The 14,077-nt window shown below is 43.9% G+C and overlaps 1 protein-coding gene across 1 annotated transcript in view; it reads left to right on the top strand.

The window, feature by feature from the left end:
* The first annotated feature begins 443 nt into the window (after nt 1–443).
* Nucleotides 444–14,077, top strand: part of LOC142195141 (double-strand-break repair protein rad21-like protein 1) — a 29,412-nt gene continuing 15,778 nt past the window's right edge. Inside the window, exons 1-6 of the mRNA XM_075264692.1 lie at nt 444–587; nt 945–1,074; nt 1,165–1,264; nt 1,671–1,774; nt 2,106–2,273; nt 2,361–2,456. Of these exons, the coding sequence (XP_075120793.1) occupies nt 444–587; nt 945–1,074; nt 1,165–1,264; nt 1,671–1,774; nt 2,106–2,273; nt 2,361–2,456 (742 nt within the window). The remainder of the gene's footprint in view (nt 588–944; nt 1,075–1,164; nt 1,265–1,670; nt 1,775–2,105; nt 2,274–2,360; nt 2,457–14,077) is intronic.

Here is a 14,077-nt window from a genome sequence, read left to right as displayed (position 1 = left end):
AATTCGAATTCATCCAATACCTAGCAATTCGAAACCATTAAAACGTTTCTCTTCTGGTCCGCTCAAACTAAATGGACAAATATGCTTCTAGTCTCATGAAAACCTCTGAATGTTGCTACCGCTAAATCTGGATACACCCTACAGCATAGTATGCAGGGTATCCAAATAATCTCTGATAAGAATATCACTGCAAACGTATAAACTTTCCAGATTAATGCAGTTTTTAAAGGCAGTTAATAAACCATTTTTATATATTTCTTGCTCATGCAATTGTTTCTACATATGGAGTTTATTTACTCACGGTATATGCCAGTTTAGAAATCTATTATTTTATTGCTTTTGGTAATGTTATGCTTAGTAACAAAATTGATTACAATCATTTTCAAATCTATTTTTTTTTTTTTTACAGCTGAAACTATTTGCATATTCCTACCAGTGTAAATATGTTTTACACCTATCTGCTTCTGGGCAAGAGAGGGATCCTATCCAAGATCTGGATCGCTGCACACTGGGAGAAGAAACTTACTAAAGCACACATATTTGAATGCAACCTCGAATCAGCTATTCAAAGTATCATGGCACCAAAGGTATGTGCTTCTTTTACAGTTACATTTCTGACGTAATTCAATACAATCATTATTTCCTACTTTTGTCATTAATGGGCCACAGAACATGGACAAAAAGTTTTCTCTAGAATCATGACACTGAAAAAAATCAAGCTCCTACAGAAAGGAGTCCTAGTCTTCACTCCTTGACACTGACCTCTTTAAATATTATTGTTCTGAGGATTGCTGTCGGCAGCCTCATTCTTATATTCTGTTTCAGAATAGTCATAGATGCAAACACTACTGCTGTGCCCTCTATAAAAAATAAATAAATAAATAATTAAAAAGAATAGTAACTATTGTTGAGTGTAAAAATCCCCTTTATATTTCATATTATAGGTCATGCTTGCCCTAAGAACCTCAGGCCATTTACTTCTTGGAGTTGTACGAATATATCATCGGAAGACAAAATATCTTTTAGCTGATTGTAACGAAACTTTACTGAGTATGAAGATTGCATTTCGCCCAGGTGACCTAAACTCCCAGACTCAAAAATCTGACAATTTTGGCTTGTATATGTCATTGCGTGTGTTCTTATTTTTTTTTGTCATTAATATAGGAGCTCTGGATCTTACAGAAAATGACCATGAAGCTAGTTACAATGCTATCACTCTCCCTGAAGAATTCCCAGATTTTGACATGCAGTTGCCTGATTTAAAGTATTGCATCTAGTTTGCTTTTGGGTAAAATGTAAATTTACGGGTAGATTTAGCCATTTTTTAGTTTGATAATTTGACAATCATAACCAGTAAAACTGTAGCAGTCCCTATGCGCCTTATAAAAATCAGAATTCACCCCTGGGGTAAAGTGTTAGCAAAATAAATCTGATATTTCCAAACCTAAAAGGCATCCTCTTTCTCTAACCTGTGCCCTTTACATTAGACGATCTAAAGGCTGTTAAACATCGATCCCAAACCTGTAACTTTCCTGATGTGAGCAACTACAACACTTAGCATGCTGGAAAACAGAACCAAAAACGCCACCAAAAAATTAACTGTGGGCTCCCTTCGTGCTTTAATAGGCAAAAAATATACATTTACCCCTCTCTCTTTCTTTGTTTTACAGCTTAATAGACGTGGTTGATCATTTTGCCTTGAACCAGAGCCGAATAGAGGACATCACAATTCGAGAGGATTGTGACCTACATATAAATCTTCATAATAGTTTTGGTGAGAACATATATTAGATCCCAACACAAATATGATGTACACACCTTTAACCAATCTCTAATCTACGTTAGAACATGACATGTGTAATACATTTGGATGCTATCTTTATAAATGAGCCACAATATATTTCATTATATTCGGGGAATTCATCAATTAGAGAACTGGCGTAGATTATATTGTCGCAACATTAGGTGCATAGTCCTGATCCGCTCCACACTCGCCACAAAGATTGACAATGTATTATTCACATTATAGTTTAGAAATAAATGGCTAATATTGCTTACAGACCTGAACTATCTGTGTCCCTAATTATATATCATGTTTATTATAGGAGATGACTTAGACCCATTCAGACACGGCGATGCCAATGATGCTCCCTTTGAAGTTAGTAACGGCAGTGTTTTACCTGAGCAGAGTTCTGCCCTTATACCTAATGACACAACAGACCTTTTTGCTGATGACTTATTTGGAGATGAAGATTCAACAACAGATTTGTTTGGTAAAAAAATTTAGTTTATCCTCAACAACTGACAGACATGCTATGGTTGTAACATTCAGTACATGTTTGTTTGTTTGTTTTTTAAAGAAGACAATGAACTTTTTAATGAAACCAGTATATTGATTATGGGTAATGATATGAGCCAAGAAGTAATGCTTCCACCAGAGGATCAACCACCAGAAAGTAAGTGCTGTGTTTAAAATTTATAATTTAGAATACAAAAAAGAATATATATTGTGACGGAATAACTTGTTCAGCAGCCATAGCGGTTGCTACTGGGCCCATGATCTTAAGGAGCTCGATGGGCCTCTGTTGCCTTCTATTTATTTGGTAAATAGGCTGTTATTTGCTGGCACCTACTAACTTGCTGATCCCTGCTCCTTCCATCTGCCACCTCGCTACCCTTTCAGGGGGCTTTGTGCATCCCATATCAAGTTGCTGACTCTAATCAGAGTGATATGGCACACACAGGACCCCTTAGAGGGCTGAAGGGAAGTAGAGGTGGTTGTGGACAGAAAGAGGATGATCTGGAACTTGTGCCACAGCAAGATTATTTAAAACACCTCTGAACTGAAACTGCTAATATACTATGAGGTCTCTTTAGACCCCAGAGTATAATAATTGGAGGCTCAGAGAAGGTGAGCAAACATTAAAAAAAAAAAAAAAAAAAAAAAAAAGTGCTAATCACCTCGCCTGGGTTCTGACGCAGGTCTTTGGGTCTCTTCAATTACTTTACAGACGTCACATGTGTCAGGCCGGCATCATGCATAATGATACCGTCGTGACCAACATTTATGATGTCATTGAAGAGGCCAGAAGACCCACGCCGGAGCCTAGGAAAGGTGAATAATAGAGATGAGCGAACAGTGTTCTATCGAACTCATGTTCGATCGGATATTAGGCTGTTCGGCATGTTCGAATCGAATCGAACACCGCGTGGTAAAGTGCGCCATTACTCGATTCCCCTCCCACCTTCCCTGGCGCCTTTTTTGCTCCAATAACAGCGCAGGGTAGGTGGGACAGGAACTACGACACCGGTGACGTTGAAAAAAGTAGGCAAAACCCATTGGCTGCCGAAAACATGTGACCTCTAATTTAAAAGAACAGCGCCGCCCAGCTTCGCGTCATTCTGAGCTTGCAATTCACCGAGGACGGAGGTTTCCGTCCAGTTAGCTAGGGGTTAGATTCTGGGTAGGCAGGGACAGGCTAGGATAGGAAGGAGAAGACAACCAACAGCTCTTATAAGAGCTAAATTCCAGGGAGAAGCTTGTCAGTGTAACGTGGCACTGACGGGCTCAATCGCCGCAACCCAGCTTTCCCAGGATCCTGAATGGAATACACTGTCAGTGTATTCCCGTATACCCGATATATACCCCCGATACCCGTTCCAACGGTGTGCCCCCCCACCTTCACCCCAGAAATACCCTGCAAGTCCCCTAGCAATAGAATTGGGGCTATATACACCCACTATTTTTGCTACTGCCATATAGTGCCATTGTCTCACTGGGAATTCAAAGAATATATTGGGCTTACATATAACTTCAATTCCAGGGAGAAGCTTGTCAGTGTAACGTGGCACTGACGGGCTCAATCGCCGCAACCCAGCTTTCCCAGGATCCTGAATGGAACACACTGACAGTGTATTCCCGTATACCCCATATATACACCCCAAATCCCCGTTCCAACGGTGTGCTCCCCCACCTTCACCTCAGAAATACCCTGCAAGTCCCCTAGCAATAGAATTGGGGCTATATACACCCACAATTTTTGCTACTGGTATACAGTGCCATTGTCTCACTGGGAATTCAAAGAATATATGGGGGTTATGTGCACCCACAATTTTTAATACTGCTATACAGTGCCATTGTCTGACTGGGAATTCAAAGAATATATGGGGGTTATGTGCACCCACAATTTTTAATACTGGTATATAGTGCCATTGTCTGACTGGGAATTCAAAGAATATATGGGGGTTACGTGCACCCACAATTTTTAATACTGGTATACAGTGCCATTGTCTGACTGGGAATTCAAAGAATATATGGGGGTTACGTGCACCCACAATTTTTAATACTGCTATACAGTGCCATTGTCTGACTGGGAATTCAAAGAATATATGGGGGTTATGTGCACCCACAATTTTTACTACTGGTATACAGTGCCATTGTCTGACTGGGAATTCAAAGAATATATTGGGGTGACGTGCACCCACAATTTTTGCTACTGCTATACAGTTCCATTGTCTGACTGGGAATTCAAAGAATATATGGGGGTTATGTGCACCCACAATTTTTAATACTGGTATACAGTGCCATTGTCTGACTGGGAATTCAAAGAATATATGGGGGTTATGTGCACCCACAATTTTTAATACTGGTATACAGTGCCATTGTCTGACTGGGAATTCAAAGAATATATGGGGGTTATGTGCACCCACAATTTTTACTACTGGTATACAGTGCCATTGTCTAACTGGGAATTCAAAGAATATATTGGGGTGACGTGCACCCACAATTTTTGCTACTGCTATACAGTTCCATTGTCTCACTGGGAATTCAAAGAATATATGGGGGTTATGTGCACCCACAATTTTTAATACTGGTATACAGTGCCATTGTCTGACTGGGAATTCAAAGAATATATGGGGGTTATGTGCACCCACAATTTTTAATACTGGTATACAGTGCCATTGTCTGACTGGGAATTCAAAGAATATATGGGGGTTATGTGCACCCACAATTTTTACTACTGGTATACAGTGCCATTGTCTAACTGGGAATTCAAAGAATATATTGGGGTGACGTGCACCCACAATTTTTGCTACTGCTATACAGTTCCATTGTCTCACTGGGAATTCAAAGAATATATGGGGGTTATGTGCACCCACAATTTTTAATACTGGTATACAGTGCCATTGTCTGACTGGGAATTCAAAGAATATATGGGGGTTATGTGCACCCACAATTTTTAATACTGGTATATAGTGCCATTGTCTGACTGGGAATTCAAAGAATATATGGGGGTTACGTGCACCCACAATTTTTAATACTGGTATACAGTGCCATTGTCTGACTGGGAATTCAAAGAATATATGGGGGTTATGTGCACCCACAATTTTTAATACTGGTATACAGTGCCATTGTCTGACTGGGAATTCAAAGAATATATGGGGGTTACGTGCACCCACAATTTTTAATACTGGTATACAGTGCCATTGTCTGACTGGGAATTCAAAGAATATATGGGGGTTATGTGCACCCACAATTTTTAATACTGGTATACAGTGCCATTGTCTGACTGGGAATTCAAAGAATATATGGGGGTTATGTGCACCCACAATTTTTACTACTGGTATACAGTGCCATTGTCTAACTGGGAATTCAAAGAATATATTGGGGTGACGTGCACCCACAATTTTTGCTACTGCTATACAGTTCCATTGTCTCACTGGGAATTCAAAGAATATATGGGGGTTATGTGCACCCACAATTTTTAATACTGGTATACAGTGCCATTGTCTGACTGGGAATTCAAAGAATATATGGGGGTTATGTGCACCCACAATTTTTAATACTGGTATACAGTGCCATTGTCTGACTGGGAATTCAAAGAATATATGGGGGTTATGTGCACCCACAATTTTTAATACTGGTATACAGTGCCATTGTCTGACTGGGAATTCAAAGAATATATGGGGGTTATGTGCACCCACAATTTTTACTACTGGTATACAGTGCCATTGTCTGACTGGGAATTCAAAGAATATATGGGGGTTATGTGCACCCACAATTTTTAATACTGGTATACAGTGCCATTGTCTGACTGGGAATTCAAAGAATATATGGGGGTTACGTGCACCCACAATTTTTAATACTGCTATACAGTGCCATTGTCTGACTGGGAATTCAAAGAATATATGGGGGTTACGTGCACCCACAATTTTTAATACTGGTATACAGTGCCATTGTCTGACTGGGAATTCAAAGAATATATGGGGGTTATGTGCACCCACAATTTTTAATACTGGTATACAGTGCCATTGTCTGACTGGGAATTCAAAGAATATATGGGGGTTATGTGCACCCACAATTTTTAATACTGGTATACAGTGCCATTGTCTGACTGGGAATTCAAAGAATATATGGGGGTTATGTGCACCCACAATTTTTAATACTGGTATACAGTGCCATTGTCTGACTGGGAATTCAAAGAATATATGGGGGTTATGTGCACCCACAATTTTTACTACTGGTATACAGTGCCATTGTCTAACTGGGAATTCAAAGAATATATTGGGGTGACGTGCACCCACAATTTTTGCTACTGCTATACAGTTCCATTGTCTCACTGGGAATTCAAAGAATATATGGGGGTTATGTGCACCCACAATTTTTACTACTGGTATACAGTGCCATTGTCTAACTGGGAATTCAAAGAATATATTGGGGTGACGTGCACCCACAATTTTTGCTACTGCTATACAGTTCCATTGTCTCACTGGGAATTCAAAGAATATATGGGGGTTATGTGCACCCACAATTTTTAATACTGGTATACAGTGCCATTGTCTGACTGGGAATTCAAAGAATATATGGGGGTTATGTGCACCCACAATTTTTAATACTGGTATATAGTGCCATTGTCTGACTGGGAATTCAAAGAATATATGGGGGTTACGTGCACCCACAATTTTTAATACTGGTATACAGTGCCATTGTCTGACTGGGAATTCAAAGAATATATGGGGGTTATGTGCACCCACAATTTTTAATACTGGTATACAGTGCCATTGTCTGACTGGGAATTCAAAGAATATATGGGGGTTATGTGCACCCACAATTTTTACTACTGGTATACAGTGCCATTGTCTAACTGGGAATTCAAAGAATATATTGGGGTGACGTGCACCCACAATTTTTGCTACTGCTATACAGTTCCATTGTCTCACTGGGAATTCAAAGAATATATGGGGGTTATGTGCACCCACAATTTTTAATACTGGTATACAGTGCCATTGTCTGACTGGGAATTCAAAGAATATATGGGGGTTATGTGCACCCACAATTTTTAATACTGGTATACAGTGCCATTGTCTGACTGGGAATTCAAAGAATATATGGGGGTTATGTGCACCCACAATTTTTACTACTGGTATACAGTGCCATTGTCTAACTGGGAATTCAAAGAATATATTGGGGTGACGTGCACCCACAATTTTTGCTACTGCTATACAGTTCCATTGTCTCACTGGGAATTCAAAGAATATATGGGGGTTATGTGCACCCACAATTTTTAATACTGGTATACAGTGCCATTGTCTGACTGGGAATTCAAAGAATATATGGGGGTTATGTGCACCCACAATTTTTAATACTGGTATACAGTGCCATTGTCTGACTGGGAATTCAAAGAATATATGGGGGTTATGTGCACCCACAATTTTTACTACTGGTATACAGTGCCATTGTCTAACTGGGAATTCAAAGAATATATTGGGGTGACGTGCACCCACAATTTTTGCTACTGCTATACAGTTCCATTGTCTCACTGGGAATTCAAAGAATATATGGGGGTTACGTGCACCCACAATTTTTAATACTGGTATACAGTGCCATTGTCTGACTGGGAATTCAAAGAATATATGGGGGTTATGTGCACCCACAATTTTTACTACTGGTATACAGTGCCATTGTCTAACTGGGAATTCAAAGAATATATTGGGGTGACGTGCACCCACAATTTTTGCTACTGCTATACAGTTCCATTGTCTCACTGGGAATTCAAAGAATATATGGGGGTTATGTGCACCCACAATTTTTAATACTGGTATACAGTGCCATTGTCTGACTGGGAATTCAAAGAATATATGGGGGTTATGTGCACCCACAATTTTTAATACTGGTATACAGTGCCATTGTCTGACTGGGAATTCAAAGAATATATGGGGGTTATGTGCACCCACAATTTTTACTACTGGTATACAGTGCCATTGTCTAACTGGGAATTCAAAGAATATATTGGGGTGACGTGCACCCACAATTTTTGCTACTGCTATACAGTTCCATTGTCTCACTGGGAATTCAAAGAATATATGGGGGTTATGTGCACCCACAATTTTTAATACTGGTATACAGTGCCATTGTCTGACTGGGAATTCAAAGAATATATGGGGGTTATGTGCACCCACAATTTTTAATACTGCTATACAGTGCCATTGTCTGACTGGGAATTCAAAGAATATATGGGGGTTATGTGCACCCACAATTTTTAATACTGGTATATAGTGCCATTGTCTGACTGGGAATTCAAAGAATATATGGGGGTTACGTGCACCCACAATTTTTAATACTGGTATACAGTGCCATTGTCTGACTGGGAATTCAAAGAATATATGGGGGTTATGTGCACCCACAATTTTTAATACTGGTATACAGTGCCATTGTCTCACTGGGAATTCCACAAATAATTTGGGGATTCATTCACCCTACATCTCAGGCTCTTGCCATATTCACCCAGGTTGTCAGTGCTGCACCAGCTCGTTCCCAGACAGCTCGGCCCGAAAAACGCGTTACCTATATAGAGGATTTGGACAATGAAGACAACATGTTCTAAATCTAATGTCTGCACCTTCTCCAGAATTAAAATAAAGGCAGCGTTTAACTTTCAAATAGCACTGCACAAAGGAAGAGCTTATCAGCTTGTCTCATGACATGCTACTGAAAAGTTTCATTTGTGTATCTTAATGTAAATATAGTTGTATAAGCTTTTTGGGTTTTAGGCACTGCCAAGTTATTTATTACCACCCACTCCCTTATAATGATGATGACGCCAAAGTCACTGTGGGTGTTCAGAGCTCACAGCTTTGGGTGACATTTGTCTTGCTCTCTGTCGGTACCAGCTGTCTTTTTGGATACCGTAAAGTTATGTTGACTTTATTAACAGCTATAGAAGCTTTAGCCAGGTTGTGACGGTGTGTAACCCTAACAACACTAAGTGGGATACACATTAATAGTCAGTCTATGTACGCTAAACGTATCACTGAAGTAATTTTTTTTCCCTCTCCCCTAATATAAGAAAGGAACAGACATTAGACCTAGACCGGGGTTCGAGGCTTGAAAAAATCCAGTATTATTTGTTCTTCATGATGTGAAATATGTGTTGAAAAGCAACCCAAGATGAAGTCAGCCATGTGTGCCAGTGTGTTACTTGGCATGCCTTTGCTGGCCCCAACTGTAAGGGTCACTCTCCATTTCCTCCATTTTCCACTCCCCTTCACACCATTTGTGGTGAAGCAATGGGATGCACTGAAGTGCACCCTCTAGCCTCGTGTGGGATAGGGACATCAGATGCCACTCCAACCCCCTCGTCTTCCTCCGCCAGCCAACGGTGCGAAGATGAGAGGAGTGTGCTCTGAATGTTTTCTGCCTAGCAGAGGCTAGTTCTCACTTACGAAAATGGCCCCACTTTGACCTGTATATCAGGCACAATGGTGTAGGTTTCAAAGAAACATGGCACCAACAAGTTGGAAAACGTGGGCCATGCGTGGACCGTGTTTGAGTCTGGCAAGCTCCAGATCTGCTACCAGGTTCCAGCCATTATCACAGGCGCAAAAATGCCAGGCCCCAGGTGTAGCAGGGAAAAAAAAATGCCATCTCAGCCAGGATGGCATCCCTGACCTCGGAGGCACTGTGCTGTCTGTCCCCCAAGCTGATCAGTTTCAGCACGGCCTACTGACATCTCCCCATGCCAGTGTTACAGTGTTTTCCGCTAGTAGCTGGGGTGGAGGTTGCAGCTTCGTAGGGTTTCAGTCTACTCCTGCCATGAATTTTGGCCTGGGAGAGGAGATAGGCCACCCCAGTTTGCACCCGGGGAACAGACTCCACCACATTCACCCTGCCTGTCATTAAAGATAAGCACTGCAGCATCCCTGACCACAGGCGCTTGTCCATGTGTCGGTGGTCAAGTGGACCTTGCAGCAAAGCGCAGAGCTCTGGGCCCGACTGATGTTATGGGACACATGCAGGCGCAAGGCAGAGACAGCACACCAAGAGAAGTAGTAACGGCTAGGCCCAGCATAGGGAGGTGCCCCAGCTGCCATCTGCTGACGGAAGGCCTGGGTCTCCAGAAGCATAAACAAACACCAACATCTCCAGGGCCAGCAGTTTATCGATGAGGCTGTTACAGGCTTGGGCATGGGGGTGGGTTGTATTGTACTTCTGCCTGCAATGAAAAGCTTGGGAAATGTGGAGTGGCTGGGAAGAGGCGCATGATGGTGCAGGCCAAAAGGGCGCATGAGGGTGAACTCCCCAATGTGTCAGAGATAGGTGTGTAGGTGTCCTTGCATCATATACTTGCACCATATTTGGCTTTGGAAGTTAATTTTGTGCCAAAAAGTGGTTAAGACAGCGATCCCTCAGCTACTCCCGTTACACTGTCTATTGAAGTTACCATCTGTGGAAGTGGACCACCATTTCTAAGATCCCAAAGGAAGCAGGCAAGAGATGTGCAGTTCAGAAAAAAAGATGAGAAAATAAGTTTAGGCTGTAGAGCACAGAGGGATCGGAGAGGACAGAGCTGGTGTCGGCCAGGTATTCCCACAACATGCGCCTATACTTGTCCCTCCTGGTGACACTAGGCCCCTGAGTGGCAGTAATTTGTCCAGGGGGGCCATTAACGTGTTCCAGACCTAGGAATAAGTCTTCCAACAGGGTAGAGTTTTGCATGCCTTTGCTTCTACCCACTGTTTTTGCTGCTTAGCTTCCCTCCACATCTACTCTGCTTTCACCCCTAAACATCACCCCAGTTTATGCCTTTGCTTCTACCCAGGTTTTTTGTTGATTTAGCTTCCCTCTACATCTACACTGCTTTAGCCCCTAGACATCACCCCTGTCCATGTGGGGTCGGTGGCCTCGTCATCCACCAACTCCTCTTCCAATTGCGCACTGCCCCCTTACTGCAAACCGCACATGACCACAGCTTGCCTTGATGGCAACTGTGTCTCATGATCCCCACTTAGGTCCAGACAAGTCGGTGGCGGGTCCAAAACCCCAAAATTGGAAGGAAATGGCAGATGCTGCAGTATTTCTAACACCTGTTCCTGGTGCTCGGGCCTGGTCTGTGTTGTACCCTGCACCCTGCTTAACGCATCTGCCATATCCGAAGTTGTGCTGAGCGCATGCTAATGTTTCGTGTCCAGTGCAATGGATGGGATGGGATTTCACATAAGTCTGCCACCCATGGCCACTCATGGTTGAGCAACTGAGGGAGTTGACTTTGACGAACCCGAGGGTTTTGGAGTTGGAACTACATCAAAGGTCTGTGCTGCTCACACACTCTGCTCAACACATGATATGTTTAGTGCCAGCAGTGTGGAGACGTCGCACAACAGCCGTTGTTCCAGCAGGTACAGGCGTTGTAGGAGTGCATTGAGGCTAGCAGCGGCAACTATACACTTTAAAAACTATCCGCACAAGCGCCACACTTTCACCAGTAGCTCAGGAACATTGGGGTACCTTTTTCAAAAGATTAGCAGCAATGAGTTAAAAACGTGGCCCAGGCATGGAATATGTTGCAGGCTGCCAAGCTACAGAGCCAATCCCAGGTTACGGCCATTATCACACATGACAACATGCCTGGGCCCAGGTGCAGTGGCAAAAACCACATTGCCGTCTCATCGAGGATGGCATGACTCACTTTGTAGGCAGTGTGCTGTCTGGCCCCCAAGCTGATGAGCTTCAGCACGGCCCGCTGACGTCTCCCCACACCAGTGTTGCAGCGTTTCCAGCTCGTAGCTGGGGTCAATTTAACAGCGGAGGAGGGTGGTGTTTCAGCCCTCCTCCCAGGAATGTTGTGTGGGGAGACAAGTCAGGCCACCACATTTTGCGACCCGGTCCACGCCTCAACTACATTCAACCACTGTGCCCAAATTGAAAGGTAGCGTCCCTGTCCGCATGCACTTGTCCATTCGTAACTGGTCACATGGAACTTTAGGGCTAAGCGCTGAATTTAGGGACCGCCTCATGTTTGGGGGAAAGTGCTGGTGTGGACGGCACAGTGCGGTGGCGCAGTAGACACTCTGCCCAAAAAGGGCAGAGTGTCCCCCAGCCGGGATTCCAACATCTCCTGGGCCAGATTTCTTGAGATGAGGCCGTTGAAGCCTTGGGCATGTGGGTGGGTTGCGCTGTACTTTAGCATGAAATGAAAGGCTTGGGAGATGGGGAGTTGCTGGGAAGAGGCGCATGATGGCGCGGGCAAAAGGAGAAATGGCAGGAAAAGGTGAGGATAAGGGTGAACTCCCCAAAGTGTCAGAGGCAGATGTGGAGGTGTCCTGGCTCCTGGTCTGGACTGCAGCGCCAGCCCTGTCAACAGTGGAAGAGGCAGTGGCCGCCAGGCCAAACGACGATTATCCTGCGCTTGCTCTCACCCACTGAGCCCAGGGCTTGCCTTCCAAATGATGGCACCCGCAAGAGGTGGTGAGATTCCTCTCCGCAGATCTCCAAACCATCTTGGACTTGCAAATTGCACTAAATTTGTCATGTAACTGACATGTATATGATGAGTCTATCCATTGTCTGTTCATTTTGGTGAAAGTCAGCCTGTCAGCTGACAGACAGCTGTGCTTGTCAGTGATGATGTCACCGGCTGCTTGTACCCCCAGTTTTTGCTGCTTAGCTTGCCTCCACATCCACACTGCTTTTGCCCCTACACATCACCCCTATCCATGCCTGTGCCTCTAGCCATAAGTCTGCCACCCATGGAAACTCATGGTGCAGAAAGTGAGGGAGCTGACTCTGAGGAACCCTTGGGTTTTGTAGCTGGTACTCCATCAAAGGTCTCTGCTGCTCACACACCCTGCTGAACATACGGTATCTAGGGTTAGAGCGTGTGGTGACCTCGCACAACAGTAGGTGCTTCAGGCAGATGTAGGCCTTGCTGGAGTGTATTGCGGCTAGCTCCAGGTACTGTAGACTTGGGAAAGTGGGTGTCCAAGTGCCGCACTTTCACCCTTAGCTCAGCTAATTTGGGGTATGTTTTTAAAGATCATTGCACCACTACATTGAACATGTGGGCCAGGCATGGAACGTGTTGGAGGCTGGCAAGCTCCAGAGCCCTCCAACAAGCTAAAAAACCTGGCCCCAGGGGCAGCGGGGATAAACAAATTGCCATCTCATCCAGGATGGCATCCCTGACCTCAGAGGCAGTGTGCTGTCCGTCTCCCAAGCTGATGAGCTTCAGCCCAGCCTGCTGACGTCTCCCCACACCAGTGTTGCAGCGTTTTCAGCTCGTAGCTGGGGTAAATCTAACAGCGGAGGAGGAGGAGGGTGGTGTTTCAGCCCTCCTCCCAGGAATGTTTTGTGGGGAAACAAGTCAGGAAAATTCTTGAAACGGGAGAGTTTTGCATCTTTGCCCTTGCTGCCTATGGACATCCCTTTGCCTCTAGCCACCATTTTCCCTGCTTTGCTTGCCTCCAAATCCACACTGCTTTTGCCCCTAGACATCACCCCAGTCCATGCCTTAGCTTGTACCCCCAGTTTTTCCTGCTTAGCTTGCCTCCACATCCACACTGCTTTTGCCCCTAGACATCACCCCAGTCCATGCCTTAGCTTGTATCCCCAGTTTTTCCTGCTTAGCTTGCCTCCACATCCACACTGCTTTTGCCCCTAGACATCACCCCAGTCCATGCCTTAGCTTGTACCCCCAGTTTTTCCTGCTTAGCTTGCCTCCACATCCACACTGCTTTTGCCCCTAGACATCATCCCTATCCATGCCTCTTCCCCTAGCCATAACTCTGCCACCCCTGGAAA

The sequence above is a fragment of the Leptodactylus fuscus genome, chromosome 2 (assembly GCF_031893055.1).
Source record: "Leptodactylus fuscus isolate aLepFus1 chromosome 2, aLepFus1.hap2, whole genome shotgun sequence".
Taxonomy (NCBI): domain Eukaryota; kingdom Metazoa; phylum Chordata; class Amphibia; order Anura; family Leptodactylidae; genus Leptodactylus; species Leptodactylus fuscus.
Note: the sequence above shows the minus strand (reverse complement) of the source record. Positions and strands in the feature narration are given on the sequence as shown.